Below are 27311 nucleotides of genomic sequence, written 5' to 3'. Positions count from 1 at the left end.
GAATTACAAGAAGTACAAATGCAAGACTATAGAAGCATGTCTAATTGTGGAAAATATAGATACTGCATACAGGAAAATTAAAGAGACATTTGGAAAATAGAGTAGCAGCTGTATGAATATCAAGAGCTCAGATGGAAAACCAGTACTAGGCAAAGAAGGGAAAGCTGAAAGTTGGAAGGAGAATGTAAATGGACTGTACAAAGGAAATGAACTTGAAGGCAATATTATAGAAAGTGAAGGGCTGTAGATGAAGATGATATAGGAGATTTAATACTCTGAGAAGAATTTGACAGAGATTTGAAATATCTAAGTTGAAACAAGGCCGCTGGAGTAGACACTCTGTCAGAACTACTGATATCTGCAGGAGAGCCAGCCATGACAAAACTATTCCATTTGATGGCAAGATGTATGAGACAGGTGAAATTACCTGACTTCAAGAATAATGTAATAATTTTAATTCAAAGAAAGCAGGTGCTGACAGTTATGATATTACTGAACTATCTGTTTGAGTCATGGTTGCAAAATACAACACACATTATTTACAGAAGAATGGAAAAAGTGATAAAAGCCTACTTCAGGGAGGGTCAGTTTGGGTTCTGGAGAAATATAGGTTCAGGCAAGGCAATATTGACCCCACTAATTGTCTTGGTGAATAGGTTAAGGAAAGGCAAACCTGTGTTTATAGTGTTGCAGACTTAGATAAAGTTTTTGACGATTTTGACTGGAATACACACTTTGAAATTCTGAAGGTAGCAGGGGTAAAACACAGGAAGCAAAATGTTATTTACAACTTGTACAGAAACTAGACAGCAGTTATGTGCCAAGGGGCATTGAAAGGGAAGCTGTGGTTGAGAAGTCAGAGAGAAAAGGTTGTAGCCTATCTTTGATGTCATTCAGTCTGTACATTGAGCAAGCAGCAAAGGAAATTGAAGAAAATTTGGAGAAGGAATTATAGTTCAGAGAGAATAAATCAAAACTTTGAGGTTTGCCAATGACTTTATAATTTTGTCAGAGACAGCAAAGAACTTGGGAGAGCAGTTGAAGGGAATGGAGAGTGTCTTGGAAGGAGGATATTAGATGAAGATTAACAAAAGCAAAAGAAAGTTAATGGAATGTAGTCAGATTAAATCAGGTGTAGCCGAGGGTATTGGAAGAAAATGAGGCATTGAACTAGTAGATGAGTTTTGCTATTTGGGCAGTAAGATAACTGATGTTGACCAAAGTGGAGAGGATATAAAATCTAGACTGGCTGTAGCTAGAAAATTATTACTGAGGAAGAGAAATTTCTTAACACTGAATACAAATTTAACTGTTAGGACGTCTTTCTGAAGATACATGTTTACAGTGTAGCCTTGTATGGAAGAGAAACATCGATGATAAGCAGTTCAGACAAGATGAGAATAGAAGCTTTTGAAATGTTGTACTACAGAAGAATGCTGAATGTGTAGATCATGTAACTAATAAGGGGAACTGGGGGAAAAGAAATTTGTGGCATAGCTAGACTAAAAGAAGAGATGAGTTGTTAGGACACATTCTGAGGCATAAAGGATTTGCCAGTTTAGTACTGGAGAGAAATGTGGGGGATACAAATTGTAGAGGGAGACCAAGAGAGGAATACAGTAAGCAGGCACAAATGGATGTAGATTGCAGCAGTTATTCAGAGATGAAGAGGTTTGCACAGGATAAAGTACTGTGGTGAGTGACACCAAACCAGTCTTTGGACTGAAGACCACAGCAGCAGCAGCAGCAGCTGACAGTCACTTGGACTGAAATGGGACCCAGGTGAGGAATTTCTGAGAAGAAATCAAGACATTGTTGAGTAAAACTGCCAGAGAGCACTTGGGCAGAGGTATAAGGTGTTACTTCATTATTTTGTTTTCATAATATCAATGCTTTCTTTGAATGTTTTTTTAGTTTTGTTTCTGCTATTCCATGAAACTGTGATGCCATGGTTGAAATTACATGTAATATACATTTTTCAGATACTTCATGCAGCCTTGAAGCTTGTACCATCCAGTGTAGTGGTAACAACATTCCAAGTCTTTTCACGAGTATTTGCAGTTTGTGGTGTTCTTCTTGCAACTCCTACAGCACCACTTAGTATTGGTGTATCCCTTGCTATGTTGGCTTGGTCTATATCAGAAATAACTCGTTACCTATATTATGCACTCAACATTGCGGGATTTGTGCCATACGCTTTGATATGGTGCAGGTATGTATGAATATATGACTAAATTCTTATTTAATTTATTTGACTTAAAAGTTATTCACTTCCTGGTTCAGTGCAGTTGGTGAGGGGGTGGGGAGTGGGAGTAGCATTTGGCATTAATGCCGAACAATTAAAATTCCAGCAAGAAGTAGACTCATTCTATAGGGATATGTATGTGGACAGTTATTTACAGAAAGGGGAAATAAAGACATGTTTCAGGTAATTAGGATTAAAGTCTTGAGAACCAAAAGCTTTTGTTTGAGCAAATTACACAAAAAATGCCAAGATGAGTTACATAATGGAGAAGTTTCAAAAGACAATGTAACCAACCAAAATTTCGAATATTGAGGAAAGATACAGTCCACTTATGAACATTTCCTCTAAATGGTTAGCAGTGGCTGGTGCAAAACCAAGGCATTGCAGGTTGGCATTTAAACTAGCGTTCATCTTCAGGGTCCACAGTTTGGGGGGTGGGGGGTGGGGAGAGGAGGGGTTTGTGGTATTTCATTACTTCTGTGGTATGAGTTTAATTTTGGAGTATGAGTTTAATTTTGGAGCAACCATTCTCTAAAGATGGTTCCGAGATAAAAAGAAATATTATTTGAGAAGGGTTAAATGCAGCCAGTTATTGCACTAAACAGAAAGAACTGATGCAAATAAGGTATGGAGATGCTGTGGTGAGATATACGAAAAATGAGATTTAAGTAGTTATTTAAAGAAAGACATTTGGATACACAGGATGAGTCACTAACTATTGCATGGGACAACAGGGGTCACATAGTATGATGTTGGTTTTTTGTTGCTAGGTGGGGTCGCATCAGAGATATGAAGGTCAACTTTGTTTTTTTAAATGGGATGCTATAGTTTGGTACTTATTTTCTGATAGCAGCTATTGAGACAAATCAAGTGATGTGTAAGAGTAACTTCTTTGAAAGTCAATGAAAGTCACAAAGGTGGCGTGAACGTCTGTTTACAGAAGGTGTTCAAAGTGATGACCATTGGTATCAAAGCAGTGCTGCAATCTTCTTATCATGGATTTTTGGCACTTATTGAAGCACGTGCTCTGACAATTCCCTTTCACATATCTTCAGGTGTAGTTGGAATGTCTTTATAAACAATGTCTTTTACGAATCCCCCCAAGAAAAAATTCAGAGACATCAAGTCTGGCTAAGAAGTCAGCCACTACACATCTCCTCTGCATCCAATCCAACAATTTGGTAATTGTCTCTGCAACTCATTTCTAGCCATCAGCAAAAAATGTGCCGGACATCCATCGTGTTGATAACACATTCAGTTCCTTGTTCCTAAAGGTATTTCTTCCAATAAAAGACCTAATGTTCCTTGCAGGAATGTGGTGTACTTCCTACCAGTAAGATTTCCTTTGATGAAATAGGGGCCTATAATTCTGTCCTCCAGAATCCGTACCATACATTCATTGACCATGGTTTTTGGTGGGCTACTTGCCACAGCCAACATGGATTTTCAGTTGTCCAGTAATTCATGTTATGCAAATTAACATTTCCTTGGTTTGTGAATGTAGCCTTGTCAGTGAGCCCATCGACAGAATTCAATGCGATGCATACAATATGTACCAGTTAATTCTTGGTGGAGACTGATATGGTAAAGATGATATTTATGGTGATGCAGAACATCAACAACACTACTCTGGCTCATGCCAGATTACCTTGCGATTTGATGCAAACTAACACAAGGATCTTGAATCACAGTGGCAAGAGTACCAATTTCCGTTTCCTTGTTTGTAACTTTCCTTTGCCAGATATGTTTCCGATGCATTAAAGATCCAGTTGTTCTCAATTTATCATAGTCATATTTAAATGTATGACATGTAGGGTGAGTATGTTGAGCTCTCACTGAATTTCGTTGGCATTGTCCGTAAATGAGAAGCACATTGACTTGTTCTTCAAAGGAATACATCATTCACATTCGCTTGATTTGATGATACTAGTCTTACTGTTCCTATTAGTGTTATATTGTGAAACCATTGAATGGTGTTTACATATCAATGGCATGTTAGATGTATATGCCATATTCGGTGAATATTTACTATTTGCACGATATATGAGAGAGAATTGTCAGAGCATGTGCTTCGATAAGTGATGAAATGATAAGGAATACCACTCAGTCTATAAAAAGAAAGTAGCAGCACTGCATTGGTACCAATGGTCATCACTTCGAACACCTTCTGTAAATGAACATTCATGCTACCTTTGTGACCTTCATTGACTTTTGAAGACCTTACTGTTACACATCGCTGGATTCGTCTCAATGGCGCTCTCAGAAAATAGCTAGCCAGTAATCATATTACATATTGAAGCCATCTACTAAAGCTGTAATGCTTTTCCATGCAATAAAAGCCCTGATTCAAATATCAGAATTTTAATAATGAACTGTTCGTTGTTACTGGAGACTATGAAGAAAGCTGTTGCAATGTTGGTAGGTTTAGGTGAGCTGCAGCTATGGCATTGATTAGCAGGTGCCTTACAGTTTCAATCATCTCAAAGTTGTGGAGCAATGAGAATTTTGTGTTTGCAGCAGCAGCAGCATATTCAAGAAACGAAGATTTTGTTATAGCAACATAGATATTTCTGAACCAATACTTAATCAACTTGTGTAGATTCATGGAAGGAAGGCAGTTTTAGAGGGTCTGTGCTGGCAGAAGAAGAAACTTTGCTTCAAAAACTACGTTGTCTAGAAGTCACTTAAGGGTGCAGCGGCCACAAAATGTTGAAATTGTGTGACAAGCATTTGTTTAATGGTTACATACACTGTTTCAAATAAGTGCAAGTTGCTGTTAAAAATTCTAATCCACAATTGAGGAGGATTTTAAATTTAAACATCAGGTCCCATTCTCATAGGAACTTACCGAGTACAACTGGACTAAACAAAGTTCATCTGAAGATTTGCAGCAAACTTGTTCATTTACCTTAGCTCTGATCTCAGGTGATGAATCACGTTTTCATATGTCATGCTGTGTGAGAAAACACAAAAGATACTGGGCAAAAGAAGTCCTCGAAGACATTGTTAATTTCTTCTCCATTCTGAACACATTTCCGTTTTGTCTGCTGTAGTTTGTTTTGGTGTCAAGGGCTATTGATTCTGAGGGAGGAATTCGGTGTGTGTGTGTGTGTGTGTGTGTGTGTGTGTGTGTGTGTGTGGAGGGGGAGGTATAACTGAGAAGCACCAAGTGAATTTAATAATTTGCCGTGATGAAAATGGCTACAATAAAATAAGAATGGAAATGGAAAATGTTCTAAGTGCTAGATCTGATCTTTGTTAGGACACTGAGAAAAACAATGTATCTCTGTTTGTACATAACTGATTTGTATCCAAAAAAGTTGAGGGGGTACTTTGATACCATAGAACTGTGTTGCTCACTGCATTACTGGAAAAATAATGAGATAAATTAGAAAAGAAATACTTTATTAAGAATGTTCTAAGTGATATACTAGGAAACTGACTGGTTCTAGGTGCTAATAAGAAAGTTTTTACAAATTGTTCTTACAAAGAAGAAAACAGCAACCAGCCACTGTTAATAATGCTGTTTATGTACCCAAATAGTGTTGTTACAAGTTTTTTTAAGAACTAATGTAAGCAACAACCAATGTAATATCATTTTTGAAGAGCTGTCTGAAGATGAATTTGGGAGTTCAAAAATGGTAACAGCACAATTTGTGTAGATAAGTAGAATTATTAACTGTGGCTGGCTGTTGTTTTCTTCTTTGCAAAAATCAACTTGTATTTGTACACAGCCACTGTCTCAAAAATGTCAGTTTTCTACAAAATAGCAGGAAGAAAATTTTTTTTCAAAGTGCTCTTAATGCTAAGGCACAACATTTTATTTGTGATATAAAAATACAGAAATACAGCATTAAGTTTTTAAGTTGTAGAACTGTAGTCAACAAAAACCACTTCTCATATCTTTTAAGTTTTGTAATTCCAGACAGAAGCACAGCTTCGCGTAAAGTCCATGCGTAATTTACTAACACATATTTGAAAGGCTTTCACCATGATTTGGCATGTGGATAAAGTCTAGGAACATTCAACAGAACACCAAGAACGCAATAGCACTGAAAACACATTTTGTGAAAAAATGACACGTAGAATATTTACCATTCCCTTCTGTTTAGAGTGCATTTAAGCAGCGCCAGAAGGTGATATTCAATAAGTTGATTTTAGTTGCTTTCTGAGAGCACGTGAAGGCCAAGGGTCACAAAGATAGGTTGATGACAAATGAAGTACTGAAATGCGCTATATGTGAAGTAGTCAGGAAAACAATAGCGGAAATGATGATGAGGGTAATGTAAAATTTCAGTGTGAGTGAGTGTGAGACTCTTGAATGATGTGAATGTAAATGCAGGAAAAAATATGGGCAATATTTTTCTTTCAAACTATGAAATGAAATTCTGATGCCTGGCAACTACTACTCTGGAATTTAAATCTGAAATCTGGGAGTTCATTATGCTGTACCTGGATGGCGCAGTGGTCAGTGCATCTACCTAGTAAGCAGGCATCTACCTAGTAAGCAGGAGCCCCAGGTTCAAATCCTAGTCTGGTGAAAATTTTCAACATTATCCATTGATTTAAATCAGTGTCCAATGGTAAATAATGTCATTAATTCATTTGTTTCTAGATGTGTTTGTATGGTTTTGAAATATCAGTGAATCATAAAGATTGTTCAATATGTCAAATAGTGCTTTTGTGGTCTGGAATAATCAGATTTCAGTTAATCAGTTATATTTCCGAGCAGAAAGCATGGCTTCAAACTGAAGTATAAGGCTCAAATATCATATCCTAGTACTGACAAAATATTATGTACAACATTTTCACATTTTTCAAAATACAACTTTCAGTAGGTATGTATCATTGTTGTTGCTTATTTGACTGATGAGAGAGGGGATAGAGAGAGTGAGAGTAAGAGAAAGAGTGAGAGTGACTTCATATGTGCACAAACACTTTTGTGTGTGTTTCTTCATAATTGTCCACTTATTTTCCAGGTATACTTTTTTCATGGTTTTGTATCCAATTGGTATAACAGGAGAACTGCTGTGCATGTATGCTGCCCAAACATACGTTTCAAAGACCAACATGTGGAGTGTCAGTTTACCAAATCCATTTAATTTCACATTTAGTTACAGCTATTTTGTCATTATTATAATGCTGCTTTACATACCAAGTAAGTGAAAATCATGACTGATTTTAATTATGAATACTTATCAAATAATATGTATTGTAGAAAATATATACTTGCCACCATTTTACGTTTCTTCTACCACCTGACTGGTGATAGGATGTTTATTTGTGTGGCTAGTAACCAGTGTGTACGTTTTGGGAGCCATACTTCATCAGAAAACTTTAATAATGACAGTGTGTTTTTAATAACTTTGATTAGTTTGTGCTGATCATAAATATTTCAAGAAGAATGAATCTCTTTTTTGACAGTCTAATCATTGTATGATAGATGTCTTTTATTTTTTCCACACTGTGAACGTAGTTTATTTAGAACAAGTATTTTACAAATCCCCCCATGAACCATGGACCTTGCCGTTGGTGGGGAGGCTTGCGTGCCTCAGCGATACAGATGGCCGTACCGTAGGTGCAACCACAACGGAGGGGTATCTGTTGAGAGGCCAGACAAACATGTGGTTCCTGAAGAGGGGCAGCAGCCTTTCCAGTAGTTGCAGGGGTAACAGTCTGGATGATGGACTGATCTGGCCTTGTAACATTAACCAAAACAGCCTTGCTGTGCTGGTACTGCGAACGGCTGAAAGCAAGGGGAAACTACAGCCGGAATTTTTCCCGAGGAAATGCAGCTTTACTGTATGATTAAATGATGATGGCGTCCTCTTGGGTAAAATATTCCGGAGGTAAAATAGTCCCCCATTCGGATCTCCGGGCTGGGACTACTCAAGAGGACGTCGTTATCAGGAGAAAGAAAACTGGCGTTCTACGGATCGGAGCGTGGAATGTCAGATCCCTTAATCGGGCAGGTAGGTTAGAAAATTTAAAAAGGGAAATGGATAGGTTAAAGTTAGATATAGTGGGAATTAGTGAAGTTCAGTGGCAGGAGGAACAAGACTTTTGGTCAGGTGAATACAGGGTTATAAATACAAAATCAAATAGGGGTAATGCAGGAGTAGGTTTAATAATGAATAAAAAAATAGGAGTGCGGGTTAGCTACTACAAACAGCATAGTGAACGCGTTATTGTGGCCAAGATAGACACAAAGCCCATGCCTACTACAGTAGTACAAGTTTATATGCCAACTAGCTCTGCAGATGATGAAGAAATAGATGAAATGTAAGACGAGATAAATAAATTAATCAGGCAGTGAAGGGAGATGAAAATTTAATAGTCATGGGTGACTGGAATTCGTCAGTAGGAAAAGGGAGAGAAGGAAACATAGTAGGAGAATAAGGATTGGGGGGAAGAAATGCAAGAGGAAGCTGCCTTGTAGAATTTTGCACAGAGCATGACTTAATCATAGCTAACACTTGGTTCAAGAATCATAAAAGAAGGTTGTATACATGGAAGAAGCCTGGAGATACTAAAAGGTATCAGATAGATTATATAATGGTAAGACAGAGATTTAGGAACCAGGTTTTAAATTGTAAGACATTTCCAGGGGCAGATGTGGATTCTGACCACAATCTATTGGTTATGAACTGCAGATTGAAACTGAAGAAAGGTGGGAATTTAAGGAGTTGGGACCTGGATAAACTGAAAGAACCAGAGGTTGTAGAGTGTTTCAGGGAGAGCATAAGGGAACAATTGACAGGAATGGGGGAAATAAATACAGTAGAAGAAGAATGGGTAGCTCTGAGGGATGAAGTAGTGAAGGCAGCAGACGATCAAGTAGGTAAAAAGACGAGGGCTAATAGAAATCCTTGGGTAACAGAAGGAATATTGAATTTAATTGATGAAAGGAGAAAATAGAAAAATGCAGTAAATGAAGCAGGCAAAAAGGAATACAAACGTCTCAAAAATGAGATCGACAGGAAGTGCAAAATGGCTAAGCAGGGATGGCTAGAGGACAAATGTAAGGATGTAGAGGCTTGTCTCACTAGGGGTAAGATAGATACTGCCTACAGGAAAATTAAAGAGACCTTTGGAGAGAAGAGAACCACTTGTATGAATATCAAGAACTCAGATGGAAACCCAGTTCTAAGCAAAGAAGGGAAGGCAGAAAGGTGGAAGGAGTATATAGAGGGTTTATATAAGGGCGATGTGCTTGAGGACAATATTATGGAAATGGAAGAAGATGTAGATGAAGACGAAATGGGAGATAAGATACTGCGTGAAGAGTTTGACAGAGCACTCAAACACCTGAGTCGAAACAAGGCCCCGGGAGTAGACAACATTCCATTAGAACTACTGATGGCCTTGGGAGAGCCAGTCATGACAAAACTCTACCATCCGGTGAGCAAGATGTATGAGACAGGTGAAGTACCCTCAGACTTCAAGAAGAATATAATAATTCCAATCCCAAAGAAAGCAGGTGTTGACAGATGTGAAAATTACCGAACTATCAGTTTAATAAGTCACAGCTGCAAAATACTAACGCGAATTCTTTACAGACGAATGGAGAAACTGGTAGAAGCGGACCTTGGGGAAGATCAGTTTGGATTCCGTAGAAATGTTGGAATACGTGAGGCAATACTAACCTTACGACTTATCTTAGAAGAAAGATTAAGGAAAGGCAAACCTACGTTTCTAGCATTTGTAGACTTAGAGAAAGCTTTTGACAATGTTAACTGGAATAATCTCTTTCAAATTCTGAAGGTGGTAGGGGTAAAATACAGGGAGCGAAAGGCTATTTACAATTTGTACAGAAACCAGATGGCAGTTATAAGAGTCAAGGGACATGAAAGGGAAGCAGTGGTTGGGAAGGGAGTGAGACAGGGTTGTAGCCTCTCCCCGATGTTATTCAATCTGTATATCGAGCGAGCAGTAAAGGAAACAAAAGAAAAATTCGGAGTAGGTATTAAAATCCATGGAGAAGAAACAAAAAATTTGAGGTTCGCTGATGACATTGTAATTCTGTCAGAGACAGCAAAGGACTTGGAAGAGCAGTTGAACGGAATGGACAGTGTCTTGAAAGGAGGATATAAGATGAACATCAACAAAAGCAAAACAAGGATAATGGAATGTAGTCAAATTAAATCGGGTGATGCTGAGGGAATCAGATTAGGAAATGAGACACTTAAAGTAGTAAAGGAGTTTTGCTATTTAGGGAGTAAAATAACTGATGATGGTCGAAGTAGAGAGGATATAAAATGTAGACTGGCAATGGCAAGGAAATCGTTTCTGAAGAAGAGAAATTTGTTAACGTCGAGTATAGACTTAAGTGTCAGGAAGTCGTTTCTGAAAGTATTTGTATGGAGTGTAGCCATGTATGGAAGTGAAACATGGACGATAACTAGTTTGGACAAGAAGAGAATAGAAGCTTTCGAAATGTGGTGCTACAGAAGAATGCTGAAGATTAGATGGGTAGATCACATAACTAATGAGGAGGTGTTGAATAGGATTGGGGAGAAGAGAAGTTTGTGGCACAACTTGACTAGAAGAAGGGGTCGGTTGGTAGGACATGTTTTGAGGCATCAAGGGATCACAAATTTAGCATTGGAGGGCAGCGTGGAGGGTAAAAATCATAGAGGGAGACCAAGAGATGAATACACTAAGCAGATTCAGAAGGATGTAGGTTGCAGTAGGTACTGGGAGATGAAGAAGCTTGCACAGGATAGAGTAGCATGGAGAGCTGCATCAAACCAGTCTCAGGACTGAAGACCACAACAACAACATTTTACAAATCCATTAAACAGCACATTTTCTAGCTCAGGGACTTTTTGTTCAATGGATAAATAAGTAATATATTTTAGCAGCTGATGTCCTCACACTTTTCAACAAAACTATCTCATTTAAAATGATACATATCACACAGCAACATATAGTACAGTGACATCATTTCATGATATCAGTGGGAGTAGTAACATTTTGATGAAGAAATTGTCAGTTGAGTAGTGACTAAAAAGTAAATGAAGCAGAAAAATGCCTACTACTTCTTGGATGTTTCCCATCTACTGCTACTTATTGGTGTCTGTGTTTATTCTGTATGTAAATTTGCCCTATATTCTGTTACATTACTTAGCAGCACAGGTGTATTGTTAATAAACTGCTTTGAGTATTTCTCACATAAATGGGAGAAATGTGCCCATTTCATATCAGATGATCAGAATAACAAGCACTGCATGCCACGTAGCATATTTGCACTTACAGGTGTTTTCTCTTGCCTATTCAGATGAATAACAACATGATTCTTATATTTCCAAGATGTGTGTTTAATAGTGATTTTCCAGGAATACTGTTGAGCTATTAGTTCCATTTTATGCACATTAGTTCAATGGTCAACCCAGTCATCTTCTTCAGGTGCTGCAAGCTGTGTTGTTCTATGCAGTTGCTGCCTGGAATCGCATAACAAGTCATCTTGCAGTACCTGAAGAAGATGTGTGGGTTGCTCATGTAAATAATGTACATGAAATGGAACTAACAACTCAGCTGTAAACACAAAAGCAAAATACTGATCAATCACGCATGGAAAACATTGCTGTGGCCAGACTGAATCATAACTGCGCCTGATAGGAGAGCAAACCAGTGGTGGGGGGTAATGAGGCAGTATGGGGTGGTGAGGGAGGGGAAACCAGGGTGGAGTAGGGGAAGATGTAACGAGCTTGTGGTAGTATGCAGGGACATGGTGTGGATACGGTAGAGCTGCTAGGTGCAGTTGGGAGATTTGAGGAAGAGGGAAAGTAGCAGGAAAGGAGAGAAGTAGAGAAGGGGGAAAGGACTAGGAGGTATGTTGGTGGAATGGAAGGCTGTGTGGTGCTGGAGTGGGAACAAGGAGGGGATAGGTAAGTGAAGGACCGGGGCTAATGAAGTTTCAGGCTAAGGGGGTTATGAGGACATAGGATATTTTGCAGAGAAAGTTCCCATCTGTGCAATCCAGAAAAGCTGGTGATGGTAGGAAGCATCCAGGTGGCACATGCTGTAAAGCAATAATTGAAGTGAAGCACATTGTGTTTGGCAGCATGTTCAGTGACCATGTGGTCCAGTTGTCTCTGTGCCACAGATTGTCAGTTGCCACTCATGCAGACAGATAGCTTGTTAGTCTTCGTGCCCATGTAAAAAGCAGCACAGTGGTTGCAGATCACATTACTGCTTTCACTGGTAGCACTAGCTACTATCCACTTAGGGCACCAATCAAACCCATGGTCCCATGCAGCAGGACCCAGTTGCAATTGCTTTGAGGTTGGCACTGGCAGATGGCCGGGTGTTGGCTGGAACAGATGAAGCAGCATACAGGGCTGGCAGCCATGAAGCACCTCCTTGAGAACCTGTCAAGGGCTTCCTTGGGAAAAGATTGAGTGATATATTTTTTCATCTGGGTTTTGAATGTACAGACAAGTTACTCCATCTCTCCATTGGGCTGCGGATGATAGGGAGGGGCTGTAACATGCTGAATGCCATTCTTTGTACAAAAATCTTCAAATGTTGAGACACAAACTGAGGGCTGTTGTCCATCACATGCATACACAGCCATCATCTTTGAGAGGGTCGTGGCCAGAGCCACCATGGACAGGCTGCGAACTATGTAAGGAAATTTTGAGAAAGCATCAACTACTTCAAGCTAAAATGAGTTAAGGAATGGACTTGCAAAATCAGCATCAATACGCCTCCAGGGGTGCTGGAGGGCAGGCCACAGGGAAACAGGCCTGTAGTACTGCTTGATGGGTGGCACACCGCAGGCAGGCTTCCACAGAGCACATGTTCTCATTATCAACACATGAGGTGCCAACTCTGGCGGGCCATCAATTTTGTACGAGAAACTTCCAGGTGTGGAAAGCACATGATGTCCCGCCACAATGCAGGTGGGACCCTAACTCTGTGGGACAACTCTTCAGTAGCCAATAGTAATACACCATCGAGAACTGAAAGGTGGTGGTGGTGGAGAGCAAAAGATTTGATGCTCTGCTCGGTGATTTATCCATCCAGCCCCCCCACCCCCCTTGCGGGTCTGGGGGTTAAAATAGGCCTAAGGTATTCCTGCCTGTCGTAAGAGGAGACTAAAAGGAGTCTCACAGATTTCGGCCTTTGTGATGGTCCCCTGTAGGGCTTGACCTCCATTTTTCAAAATTTTCCCGAAGAGCGGGCCAATTGGGGAAGGGCGCCTTACTTAGTGCATTGTGTCCATCATGCACTGAGACCTATCTCATCCTTCGTTGATGTGAATCTGCACTTCCGCTCATTCTCCAAATGTTAGGCGTGGTCACCCTCCTGGGTGCGTATTTTTCCATCAACTGTGCAGTATTGTTTTCTGCACTGATAATGATAATGGACTTGTTTGCTTGGTTGCACCTGATATCCAGCACAGTAGCCAGTCCGTTGTGGTGGGGCTGCCATGTACCCTGTTGGTTGTAGCCCCCTGACCACACAGGGATTGCTTTGCTGATGCCTGCACCGTTAACTCCACATGTACACCAAGGAATAGGTGCCTGCCACCCTGGGGGATCAGGACTTCCGGCAATGCCCATCGTGCCAGATGGCCGTTGCTGTGGCTGGGTGGCGCCCGTGGGGAGGGCTCCTGGTCAGAGTGGGTGGCATCAGGTTGGATGACACGCGATGAAGCGTAGTACATAATCTCTTGCTGGTGGTCAAATACCAGCAGTCTCTAAGCATTCACGGGCTCAATTCAGTGCACGGAAGTATGACCTTAAATTGTTCCCCTCCCTGGCCACACCATGGGAGAAAAGTCGGGCTAAGGATGGCATTGGCTCTTATTCACCATGGTACCTTGTATGTTCGAGAGCTGATGGGGAATCTTTCATGACGAAGAAGCCTCAGTTTTTTGCTGAGCATTTAGAGGACAAGTTTGCAGAGGCGGAAGGCTTGTCCAAAATGAGATCTGGGCCAGTCTTGATCAAAACATCCTCTGCCCAGTCAAGGGTGTTACTCACTTGTGACAAGCTGGGGGATGTTCCTGTAACCATTACGCCCCATAAAAGCTTAAATATGGTCCAGGGTATCATATTTCACAGGCACCTTCTTTTTGCAGTCCAATGAGCTGCGCGCCAATTTAGAACAGTGAGGTGTACATTTATTTGGCATGTCCACTGGGGTCCAAGGGATAATCAGGTTGCCACCAGTGCATTCATCTTGGCATTCGAAGGTAATACATTACCCGAGAAGGTCAAGGTGATAGTCTGCTGCTGTGATGTGAAACCCTATATCCCTCCCCCAATGCAGTGCTTTAAATGTGGGAAGTTTGGTCATGTGTCTTCCCACTGTACTTCCAACATCACATATCGAGATTGCTGATACCCATCACATCCCAATACTCCCTGTGCCCCGCCTCCCTTCTGTTGCAACTGTGGAGAGCACCATTCACCTTGCTCAACAGACTGAAGGATTATCCAGAAAGAAAGGAACATCATGGAGTACAAGACCTTGGACCGACTGACCTACACTGAGGCTAAGAGGAAATTTGAACGCCTACATCCTGTACGCGTGACATCGTCTTACGCCACCGCTACAACAGTTCTAGCCCCATCAGCTCCGCCAACTCCGGTCACCTTTCAGTTCCAGAAGACTACACCTGCCCCCTTGATGGTGCGGGCACTTCCATCTGTGTTGCTCCTGCACCACCTACATCTGTCCTAACTTCTGAGCCAGAGAAGCATAAAGCTTCTTCAGCTTCTCTCGTTAGGAAGGGGTCCCTTGGGTCACTCCTTTCCCAGGTTTCTGCTAGTGGGAAAGATGACACCTGCCAGTGGCTGAAGAGCCCAAAAGCAGCTGGTCACAGGGCTTCACACTCATCCTCATTCCTGGAGACTGAATCAGTGAAGTCCTCCCAGCCAGGGAAACCCAAGGAACAACGAGAGAAATCCAAAAAGAACGTCCCCCAAGACCAAGGGAATTGCAGTGGCACCCACACCATCACTGCCTCCAAGCTCTGCATCTGCGGATTAGGTGGAGATTCTGGCGTTCGCTGAGGACCTAGATCTCGCCAGACCCTCAGACAAAATGGATATAGACTGCACAGGCAAAAAGTCTGTGGCAGAAGGTGACCCTGAGGTGCAAACTGCTTCATTGAATGGTTCATGCCTTCCCAGTCTCAAGATGATATCATCCTCCAGTGGAATCGCGGCATTTTTTTCCACTGCCTGGCTGAGCTACAGCAACTGGTAAGCTTTACTCCTACTTTCTGCATTGTCCTCCAGGAAACCTGGTTCCCGGCAATGCAGACCCCTGCCCTCTGCGGTTATTAGGGATACTACAGGAACTGTAGCGACTGTAATCGAGTGGCAGGTGGAGTTTGCATTTATGTCCTAAACTCAGTCTGTAGTGAACCTGTGCCCCTTCAGACCCCTCTTGAAGCTGTGGCTGTCAGAATAAGGACAATGCAGGAAATAACTGTCTGCAATGTATACCTTCCTCCAGATGGTGTAATATCCCTGAATGTATTAACTGCACTGATTGATCAACTCCCTAAACCTTTCCTACTTTTGGGAGATTTTAATGCTCATAACCCCTTGTGGGGTGGCATTGTGCTTACTGGCTGAGGCAGAGATGTCGAAAATTTACTGTCACAACTCGACCTCTGCCTCTTAAATACAGGGGCCCCCAAACATTTCATTGTGCCACAAGGCACATATTCGGCCATTGATCTCTCAGTTTGCTGCCCTGGACTTCTCCCATCTATCCACTGGAGAGCACATGATGACCTGTGTGGTAGTAACCACTTCCCCATCTTCCTGTCATTGCCCCAGCGTGAAGCCCATAGATGCCTGCCCACATGGGCTTTAAACAAGGTGGGCTGGGTAACTTTCACCTCTGCTGTCACCGTTGAATCTCCCCCCACACAGGAACATCGATATGATGGTTGAGCATGTGACAACAACAATCATTTCTGTGGCAGAAAACATGATCCCTCTCTATTTAGGGTGCCTCTGGCGAAAGACAGTCCCTTGGTGGTCACTGGAAGTCGCTGAAGCAATTAAGGAGCATCAGCGAGCTCTACAGAGGCATAAGCGGCACCCTTCCGTGGAGCACCTCATAGCCTTTAAACACCTCCATGCTCGCATTTGCCAACTTATCAAACGACGAAAGCAGGAGTGTTGGGAGAGATATGTCTCGACCATTGGGTGCCATACATCACCTTTCCAAGTCCGGGCAAAGATCAAATGTGTTTTCAGGTACCAGACCCCAACAGGTGTTCCTGGTGTTGACATAAATGATGTGTTACCTACCGATGCAAACGCGATTGCTGAGCACTTTACTGAGCATTATGCTCGAGCCTCTCCATTGGAGAATTACTCCCAGCCTTTCGCACAAACCCGCTAAAAACCAACTTGATGTGGATAGCTATTGGCCCACCAGCCTCACCAACATTCTTTGTAAGCTGCTGCAACATATGGTGTGTCGGCAGTTGGGTTGGGTCTTGGAGTCATGTGGCCTACTGGCGCCATGTGTTGGGCAGCTTGTGCCAGGGTTGCTCTGCCACTGATAGTCTTGTCTCCCTAGAGTCTGCCAACCGAACAGCCTTTTCCAGACGCCAACACCTGGTTGCCGTCTTTTTTTATGTACAAAAAGCATATGACATGACCTGGCGACATTGTATCCTTGCCACATTATACGAGTGGGGTCTCAAAGGCTCACTCCTGATTTTTATCCAGAATTTCCTGTCGCTTCATATTTTCCGCATCCAAGTTGGTGCCTCCCATAGTTCCCCCCCCCATATCCAGGAGAATGGGGTCCCGCAGGGCTCTGTAGTGATGTCTCTCTAGTTTTAGTGGCCATTAATGGTCTAGCAGCAGCTTTAGGGCCGTCTGTCTCACCTTCTCTGTATGCAGACGACTTCTGCATTTCATACTGCTTCACCAGTACTGGTATTGCTGAGTAGCGCCTACAGTGAGCAATCCACAAGGTGCAGTCATGGGCTCTAGCCCACGGTTTCGTTTTTGGCTGCGAAGTCGTGTGTTTTTCACTTCCGTCAGTGTCATACCGTTCATCTAGAACCAGAACTTTATGTTAATGACAATCCACTCACTGTAGTGGAGACACATCGATTCTTAGGACTGGTTTTTGATGCTCAATTGACTTGGCTTCCTCACCTTCGTCAGCTTAAGCAGAAGTGCTGGCAGCACCTCAATATCCTCCACTGCCTGAGCCACACCAACTGGGGTGCAGATCACTCTATGCTGCTGCAGCTCTACAGAGCCCTTGTTCAATCCCGCCTTGACTATGGAAATCTGGTTTATGGTTTGGCGATGCCCTCAGCATTGTGTTTACCCGACCCAGTGCACCACTGTGGTGTTCGCCTAGCAACAGGAGCTCTTAGGATGAGTGCAGTGACCAGCGTCATTGTGGAAACCGAAGTCCTTCCATTGCAGATTAGGCATGCACAACTGCTGGCCAGTTATGTAGCACACATTTGTAGTTCTCCTGCATATCCGATTCACTGTCTCCTTCTCCCACCCAAGGTGGTTCATCTCCCACATCGGCGGCCCACGTCAGGGCTTCCAATTGCAGTTCATGTCCGATCCCTTCTTTCTGAACTGGAGTCCTTGCCTTTACCATCTATACTTGAGGTCCATTCACGTACAACTCCACAGTGTACACCTAGGGTGCAGCTTCGCCTGGACGTATCACATGGCCCTAAGGACTCAGTTAATGCTGCGGCTCTCCGCTGCCACTTCCTCTCGATTCTTGTCAAGTACCGAGGCCACGAAGTGGTTTACATAGACTGCTTGATGGCTGATGCTCACGTCGTCTTTGTGTATGTCCTTGAAGGATATATTGAACAGCGTTCCTTGCCTGATGGCTGCAGTGTTTTCACTGCTAAATTGGTGGCTATATCTTGGGCTCTTGAGCACATCTGTTCATGCCCTGGGGAGGTGTTTCTTCTGTGTACTGACTCACTGAGCTGCCTAAAAGCTCTTGACCAGTGCTACCCTCGTCATCTTTTGATAGTGATCATCCAGGAGTCCATCTGTGCCCTTGAATGGTCCGGTCGTTCAGTAGTGTTTGTCTGGATCCCAGGTCACGTCAGAATCCCAGGCAAAGAACTTGCCGACTGGCTGGCCAAACAGGCTACTCGGAAACTGCTTATGGAGATCGGCTTCTCTGCAGCTGATCTGCATTCAGTACTATGCCACAAGGTTTTGCAGCTTTGGGAGATGAAATGGCATAACCTCAGCATGCACAACAAACTGCGTGCCATGAAGGAGACTACAAATGTGTGGCAGTCCTCCATGCAGGCCTTTCGCAGGGTCTCTCTGGCTCTCTAGTGGCTCCACATTGGCCATGCTTGGGTGACACACAGGTACCTCCTGCGCCATAATGACCCACCCGAGTGTTGGTGCAGCGCCTGGCTGATCGTGGCCCATATCTTGGTGAGCTGTCCTTCTTTGGCTACCCTACTACGGACTCTAACTTAGTTTTACGTTTTATATGCGACTGTGGGTTTTATCATTCTATATAAGTTTTAGTGCATGTCCTTTGTCCCTTTGTGTTCTCCACTCTCCCTTCTACCTGTTTCTTGCTTCTCTCTACCGTTTCCTTTTCCTGTTTTTGTCCATTGTTGTGTTGGTTGTTCTTCTGTCGTTCTTCTAGTTCTTCCTTTCTCTTGTTATTGTGCTCTACATTTCCTTCCTTTTCTTCTTTCCATTGTGTAATTATGTTACTGTGAGCAAGGGACCAATGACCTTGCAGTTTAGCCCTTCTCCTCCTTTCCCCCCCGCCCCCAAATTGGACACCCTGATGGACTGGCCACAATAGCCAACGAAATCCGAGAACTGGTAATGGAAAAACCATCCGCGGTGTTTTGGGCTTTGACATCAAAATGGAAGCACAACAGTTCACGCTGATCAAAGCTGGCTCAGGGCCAATTGGCATCTGAGAAAGGGCCTCTGCATTAGCGTGTTGTGCTGTGAATTGGAGATGGATCTCATAGTTATAACATGACAAAAACAGATCCCAGTATTGTAGGCAATGGGGTACTTTGTCGGGTAAAGATGCTGAAGCAGTGGAAAGAGAAACAGAGGTTTATGATGAGTAATCAAATGTAACTTAAAACTGTATAGGAAAACAAGAAATATTTGGTGTGTGCACACAATGGCAAGGGCTTCTTTTTCTATATGTGAGTAATGCTCTTGGGAATGATTCAGAGTTTTGAAATCATATGCAGTAGAGCGTTTGGAATTGTCCACATATATGTGGGTGAGAATGTCCCCAAGTCCATGGTGGGAGGCATCTGTGACCAAAATAAGATGTTGGCTGGTTGGAAGGGAGCCAAGCAAGGTGCCGAGTGTAATTTTGACCTTCTGGAAAGCCATGCTAAGAGCTCATCCGGACGGGGTAAGGGATAGGTGTCAGTAATAGATATGAAGTTGCAGACACTTTAAAATCACCATAGATCTTAAGTTTGCCATTCGATTTTTTGACAATTTCTAAAGGAGTAGACCATTGGATAGAGGAGACAGGAGTGATAACACCCAAAGACTTAAGTTGATCTAGTTCCAATTTGACTTGCATATGTAACATTACTGGGACTGAGTGGCCAAAAAAAAGGGGGCATTCCATTGGTTTCATTGTAATGTGAGCTTTAAAGTCAGTAGCACATCTAAACACTCCAAAAACAGGGAGGTCTAAGCAGAGAACATCCAGTTGTTGGTTTGGAACCTGATCCGATACCAGATGCACTTCATTGGAAATAGAGAACCCAAAAATTTTGAAGGTGGCTAACCTAAATAAGTTTCCAATGTTGGCATCATCCACTACTAGAAAAAGTCAAAGGCCAAACAGCTGCATTGTACACTACAAAAGTAGAAACCGGTCCCTGTATGGGTATTTGTCATCAACCGACAAGATACAGGGGACAATACCAGTAATCCCAGATCCACATAAGTTTGAGAATTCAACAGTGACTGCTGGACGTGTGTCCCCTTGCATTTCTAATACCTTATCCGTCACACTCATTTCAGTGTAGAATTTGTTTGGTGCACTTCGCACCACTGTTCACCTCCATATTCATGTTTGGTGAAGGGAGGATGAGAGGTGCACTCAGACACAATATGTCCTTTTCTTTTTTTATTTTATTTTATTTCAATGGTTGTACATCATCCAAAGCTTTGGGCACACTGTCCATTAATATTGAACAAAACATAAGAGCATGATGGTAGAGGAGCATGCAGCTATTGTTGTGATACTATCTGCTGCTGCTGCTTAGAATGGTGCGGCCCTATGCAGCATGGACATTACAGCTACACAGCTGCATCATCATCTTGCCCTTATGAGCTAACTGCCGGCGGCTGAGGGGGAGAGGAAACAAAGGCGGCTACTTCACACAATGCTTCTGTGTCTGATTACTTGCTGCCCTAAATACTTCAAAATATTGAGCAATGTTCAGAACATGTTCACGAACTTTCCTATCAGGGGACAAGCATATTATAGCATCACAAACCATCAAATCAGCATATGAGTCCTGGTGGGCCTCAGTAACAAACTGACAATGATAGCTGAGCCCATGAAGTTCTACTGCCCAAGCTCTGTATGACTGATGTTGCTGATTTGACAGTGGTAGAACTCAATGTGAGCAGCAGTAACATGTGTATGTTTGCAGTGATTATTAGAGAGCAACTGGCCCATTTCATCAAAAGAGATACTGACAGGTTCATGAATAGGAGCTAGCTGCCACAAAAGGTGATAAACATGAAGAGAAATCCATGATAATATTAAAGCCCACACGGATTGGAGTTGGTAGCTCAAAAAACTTGAAAATGTTTGCTGAAGGCATTTTTAATGTGTGTCTCAATCTTCTGAAGAATCATCATACGGGGGATTGATGGCAGTGGAACCTGGTACTTCAGTGAGGCTGCCAAATAGTTTATTGGCACGGAGAGAGCCTTATACTGGTTGGTTAAAGCTTGCTGCTGTTCAACAAGAGATGAAGAATTTCTTCCAATAATACTGCACTTTTTGCCAAGTATATTGTAACACTGTATGTGCGCAATATGAGAAGTAATACAAACCAAGTTTTATTCTTCTTCCACATGAAGAGATCCACAGTAACACCAAATTAAGTATGGAACAGTACAAAGTCTCATAACTATAGAACAAATCAATATACAGTCTCATAAGTGAGCATTACAAAAAGCAGGTAAACATAAGTGAAATTGTAATGAATCCAGACCTTTAGCTGCTTACAGGCTTTGATAAATATCAGCGGGGACAGTTGAAAAATGTGTGCCACGACCGGGACTCGAACCTGGAATCTCCTGTCCAAGAGAACAGATACCATCTTCATGTAGATAAAGCTTGCCAGCCAATGAACTTCTTCAGTGCGGATGCACTCACATTGCCCAAACTCTTACGGGAATTGGTGGATTGACTGCCGCGAGTAGTATGTTGGGCAGGGGCTCTACAAATGTAGTGTGTGGACAGAAAGTTGGAAAGTGTTAGTCTCACGGGGAGCATGCCCGAGATAAGTCCCTGCAGTCGCACTATCATCTGTGTCCTCAGTGGCTCAGTTGGATAGAGCATCTACCAAGGAAGCAGGAGATCCCGGGTTTGAGTCCTGGTCAGGGCACACATTTTTCAACTGTCCCTGTTGATATTTATCAATGCCTGTAAGTAGCTAAAGGTCTAGATTCATTATAGTTTCATTCTTCAAGAGCTGCAAGATCACCAAAGGTTATCTTTACAGATACCATGGGCTTTTATTGCACTATTGCGCATTTGGTACAGTGCTTGCTGTGCCATCTGTCCAGAGTGTGAGCTACCTCTCTAGGCCACCATGGAGGCACTTACATCACACACTGTTTTACAATGCATGCTCTCACTACATGGTCACAACAGTATCCTCACCCTCAGTCCAGATGACAAAGATAGCATCATTGAATCTGAACTAGTTGAGGACTTGGATGGTTACGAAGGATTCCTCTGGAAGGCCCTTGAATAGGTTACCATAGGTGGTGTCATGGGGTCCACTTTGCTGTACCACAGATTTCTTTGTAAGTGTTGTTTTCAAAGGAGAAGTAATTGCAGGTGAAGATATAGCTGGTTGTGGTGACTAGGAAAAAGGTTTTAGGTTTGGAGTCAGTCGGGCATGGAGAAAGGTAGTATTCAGTAGCAGTGAGGCCATGGACATTGGGGATGGTAGTTTAAAGGTAGGTGGCATCAACAATTATGAGCAGGCCACTGTGTGGTAAAGGAACAGGAACTGTGGAAATCTGCCAGCCACTCTATACTGAGAAGTCTCTTCCATACAGCCAAGTTATTCATCTACAGTGATGAGCAGTCCCTCTCCAAATATACCAAGGGTCTTAATGAGGCATTCACAGACAAAATCACCCATCCAAACTTGCACAGAAACAGATCTCTCACACCTTGTCTCTCCAGTCACCTACCACTTCCCATAATCCCAAGGTTTCACCTACCTCTTGTTGTGCCCTGAAACGAGGACTATCCTACTCACTGTCCTTCCAACCCCTCCCACAATAGTATTCCACTATGCAATATCTTTGTCCATCCCTACTCCACTCTTGCCCCCAAACTCTTATCTCATTGCTCATATCCCTGCAATAGACCTAGATGCAATATCTGTCCTGCACATCCGCCAACTACCACCTACTCTAGTCTGATCAGAGACATCTCCTGTTCCATCAAAGGCAAAGCTACCTGTAAAAGCAGTCATGTGATCTATAAACTAAGTGGCAACCAACGCGCTACTTTCTACGTGGATATGATGACTAATAAGTTGTCTGTCCACATGAATGGCCACTGACAAACTGTGACCAAGAGACAACCGATCCATCCAGTCACTGAATATGATGCCCAACATCACATGCTTCACTTCAGCACTTGCTATCAACACCAGCTTTTATGAACTGCGCAGGTAAGATCTCTCCCTGCAATGTATCATATGTTCCCGTAACCCCCTTGGCCTCAACCTTTGCTAGTCCCTGTTCTCGACCTGCCTATCCCCTTCCTGCTCCAACTCCAGCACAACACAGGCTTCTATTCCATCACAACACATCCCCTAGATCTTTTCCCCTTCTCTACTTCTCTCCTTTCCCACTATCTCCCCCCCACCCAAAAAAAAAAAAAAAAAAAAAAAAAAAACTTCGAACTACACCTAGCAGCCCTACCCTGTTCCCACCACATTCTTGCATGCTACCACAAGCTGTGTTACACCTTCCTCCACCCAACACTGCTTTCTCCCGCCTTCACCACCCCATGCTGCCTACTTACCCCCACCACTGGTTTTCTGCTTCTATCAGGTGCAGATGTGAGTCAGAGACAGTGTCTTTTGTGTGTGTGTGTGTGTGTGTGTGTGTGTGTGTGTGTGTGTAGGATTTTTTTTTTCTAGTTCAGGAGGAGACCTTGTAACCAAAAGCTAAATTGTACAGCTGTCTGCGACTCAGTGCTCCCCTATATGGTAAGCAGCGATCTGTCCTTTTCAAACAATTGTCATAAATTAAGTGCACAACTCAAAAGGTTTTGCATCACTTGGATATATGACAAATGTGTGTGGGCTTAAATTCAAGGAGAATAGGGAGTTAAAGATTTAATTTTATGGAAAAAAGTAGCTTTACTGTGAAATAAAAAGAAAGGCAATCAATTTGAAAGTGTACATCTTTCAAATATAATCCTGCAGCTAGGCTACGTTCCATATGTTGTTGCTCCATCTTGTCCATTGTTAACACATTTGGATTATAATTGACATGAGATGTTGCTGAACTAACCTACTCAACCTTTGATAAAGGCACTTGTGAGGTCACCAGGTTCCTGCAGTGATGCACTGCAAGTCTCAACTTGTCTCAAGCACACTCACTTTGATTTGTGTCAGCATATACTGCAGATTTTTCATTTGGCTGATTTCTTCCTCCTTTGATTTGTGTCAGCATATACTGCAGATTTTTCATTTGGCTGATTTCTGCCTCCTGGAGGCAGGTGTTCATAATGTGGGAGATATAGTCTTGAGAATTATCACCTTGAAAGACAAATGCACTCCAAAATGTTGTCTGATGTGCTGGACAGCAAGCTGGAGGATCCAGTCACAATACAGCATAGCCCTCAAATTACCCCTGATAGTGTGAGAGGCATCAGAGATACCAGCCCTATACTTCACTTACTACTTGTAAGAGAATTTCCACCTAATGCAAGACAAAATTAATTTAAGGATAGATTGCTACTAACCATAGAGGACGCATTGAGTCACAGACAGACACAATGAAAAGACTGCTAAACTTATAGCTTTTGGACAAAAAGTCTTTCCTCAGAAGGAGAAAATGCCCACACTCACTCCATTTACACCTGATGCCCCCTTTCTTCACATATATCAGTTGTACGATCTACAGCCCACTATTTTAGTCATTTTATTTATTTTTCTTGTTGATATGTTGTGTTTTCTTGTTGATTTTGTTCATTTTCATCTTTCACCATCGGCTCTGCCCCCTCAGATCTCACCTTTTTCCCCCCATATGTGATCCATTTCAGCTTTTTATGCTTGCTTTTCCTCACATTTTTATGTATTTTTTAATCCTTAATTATGGATCCTTGGTCGTTGCATGTGCACCAATACAGAAAAGTTTCCCTATTCCCAGCTAGAATACAGTCCCACATTCTGTTCTTGCATTGTTGCCTATCTCACGGAATCCCCACAAATGGCCTGACAATCAAATTATCAGTTGCTGACTGAGAACACTCCTCCCACAATGACCTCTATCAGTTCAAATTCAGTCAGTCTGTAGCCCTCACCACAATAGTCCTGCAAAACCATATGTATCAGGCCCAAACCTCTTTGCAATATTTCTTCTCCATCCATAAAATTCTCCTATTCTACACTCCCCAATTCCTACATCCCATCTTCCAGATTGAAACTTTCATTCTCCAGGAACTAGAGCAGCATGCACAATGCAGCCTGTAAAAACTCTCCAACCTGATGAGTTTCCCAACTTGCATTACCAATGTCCACCAGCTCTACAAAAACTCCCACTGTCTCCCCCCCCCCCCCCAACCCCCGATAGCTGACGCAGACCTAGTCCATTTACCACACCCTCAGAAACTCCCTCCCACCACCATACAGTATCCAAACCTAAACAGACGCAAAACACTGTCATGAACCAATCCTGCAAAAGCCTCAGTCCTACAGATGTGTCAGTCCTTTCCAAAGGCCTTGCCCTTTGCCCCAATACCAAATTCAGACATGCTGGACTCAAAGACCTTCTCTCCTTCTCCCGGTCCCTACTGTGGTAACACTTTTTCTCACCAACACAGCCAGTCAGTTTCAATCCAAAACCAATATTGAAACTTGCCTGACTCAGTTCATTCCTCCATCAAACCATGATCCATCCCCATTGCCCCCAAATCATTCCTTGTTAACTTTCCAGAGTTTTTTAACATTGAACCTTGCCTTACTATCGTTCACCAAATCCCTGAACACGGAAACCAGCCTTACATCTGCACCTCCAGCCTAAAAACTGAACACAAACTTATAATCCTACATGCCAACAAAGGCCTCATCACCTCTCTCTCTCTCTCTCTCTCTCTCTCTCTCTCTCTCTCTCCCCCCCTCACTCCCACTGCTTCCCAAACTCCTACCTTCTGCATGGATCCTCAAATCCATAAACTCAACTACCCAGGACACCCCATTGTGGCCCCTTACTTACAGAATATCTGTTTCGTGGACCAGCATCTTCGCCTATTACCTCCCATATAAAATATACCAATCATTTCCCCGTCAGCTCTCCACAGTTCCTGTTCCTTTAATACCTGATGCCCTACTCATCACTGTTGACGCCACATCCCTTTACACCAACATTCTCAATGCCCATGGCCTTGCCACTATTGAACACTACCTTTCCCAGTGGCCCAGTTGACTCCAAACCAACAACCTCCTACATATTTACCAACAATTACTTATCCTTTAATGGTAAACTGTGCAGACAAATTCATGATACAGCAATGGGCACCTATGTGGCACCACCCTATTCATGGGTAATCTAGAGGAATCCTTCTTAACCACATAGTATCCCAAACTCCTCACCTGGTTCAGATTCATTGATGGCCTCTACATGATTTGGACTGAGGGTGAAAGCACTGCATTCCTCCATAACCTCAACACCTTCTCCCCCATTCACTTCATCTGGTCCTGCTCAACCCCTACAAGCCACCTTCCTCGATATTGACCTCACCTCAAGAATGGCTACATCAGTACCTCTGTCCACACCTAACCTGCCAACCACCAACAGTGCCTCCACAGCTGCAACCCAATTCAGCCACCCATGATTATCACATCTATAGTGAAGGGCAGTCCCTGTCCAAATTTGCCAAAAGTCTCACTGAGGCCTTAACAGGGTGAAATTACCCTCCCAACCTTGATCCAGAAACAGATCTCGTGTCTCTTGTCTGTTCAGTCATCTACCATCTCCCACATACCCACTGAGGAGCACACCACATATGACTCATTGAAACCTGAAATTGATAACAGTGAGATTTTTGGGGACAGTTTGAGTGCATTTCAAAAGGGTATCCAAACGAGAAACGGTGATGGTGTATTTGTTGCAGTAGACAAGAAGAAACTCAAATCCACCAAGACAGAAATTGAAGCAACATTTGAGATTGTTTGGGGCAAGATTCAGTATCAGAGGTGGGCATAAAGCGATAATTGGACCCTTCTATTGCTCACCAGCTCACCTCCTGATGTAACAGAAAACTTCAGGGGTAACCTCAGTTAACTTGTACATAAGTGCCGCAGTCATACTGTAATCATCGGAGGAGACTTTTAATCATCCAACAATTAATTGGGAAAATTACAATTTTGTTATTGGTGGGCATTATAAGACATCCTGTGGAATATTACTAAGTGCCTTCTCTGGAAACTGCCTAGAATAGATAGTAACACCACTCATAATGAGAATATATTGGATCTAATGGCCACAAATAGACCTTACCTCTTTGGATTTCTACATTGAAACTGGTATCAGTGACCAGGACGTGGTTGTGGCAACAATGATTATGAAAGTAC

The 27311-nt window shown here is 42.6% G+C and overlaps 1 protein-coding gene across 1 annotated transcript in view; it reads left to right on the top strand.

The window, feature by feature from the left end:
- The window catches only part of LOC126235969 (very-long-chain (3R)-3-hydroxyacyl-CoA dehydratase 2), an 86509-nt gene that overhangs the window by 44749 nt on the left and 14449 nt on the right, over positions 1 to 27311 (top strand). Inside the window, exons 3-4 of the mRNA XM_049944941.1 lie at positions 1983 to 2212; positions 7225 to 7403. Coding sequence (XP_049800898.1) covers positions 1983 to 2212; positions 7225 to 7403 — 409 coding nt within the window. The remainder of the gene's footprint in view (positions 1 to 1982; positions 2213 to 7224; positions 7404 to 27311) is intronic.

Source organism: Schistocerca nitens, chromosome 2, assembly GCF_023898315.1.
Source record: "Schistocerca nitens isolate TAMUIC-IGC-003100 chromosome 2, iqSchNite1.1, whole genome shotgun sequence".
In the NCBI taxonomy this organism is placed as follows: domain Eukaryota; kingdom Metazoa; phylum Arthropoda; class Insecta; order Orthoptera; family Acrididae; genus Schistocerca; species Schistocerca nitens.
This window is presented reverse-complemented; position numbering and strand designations above follow the sequence as displayed.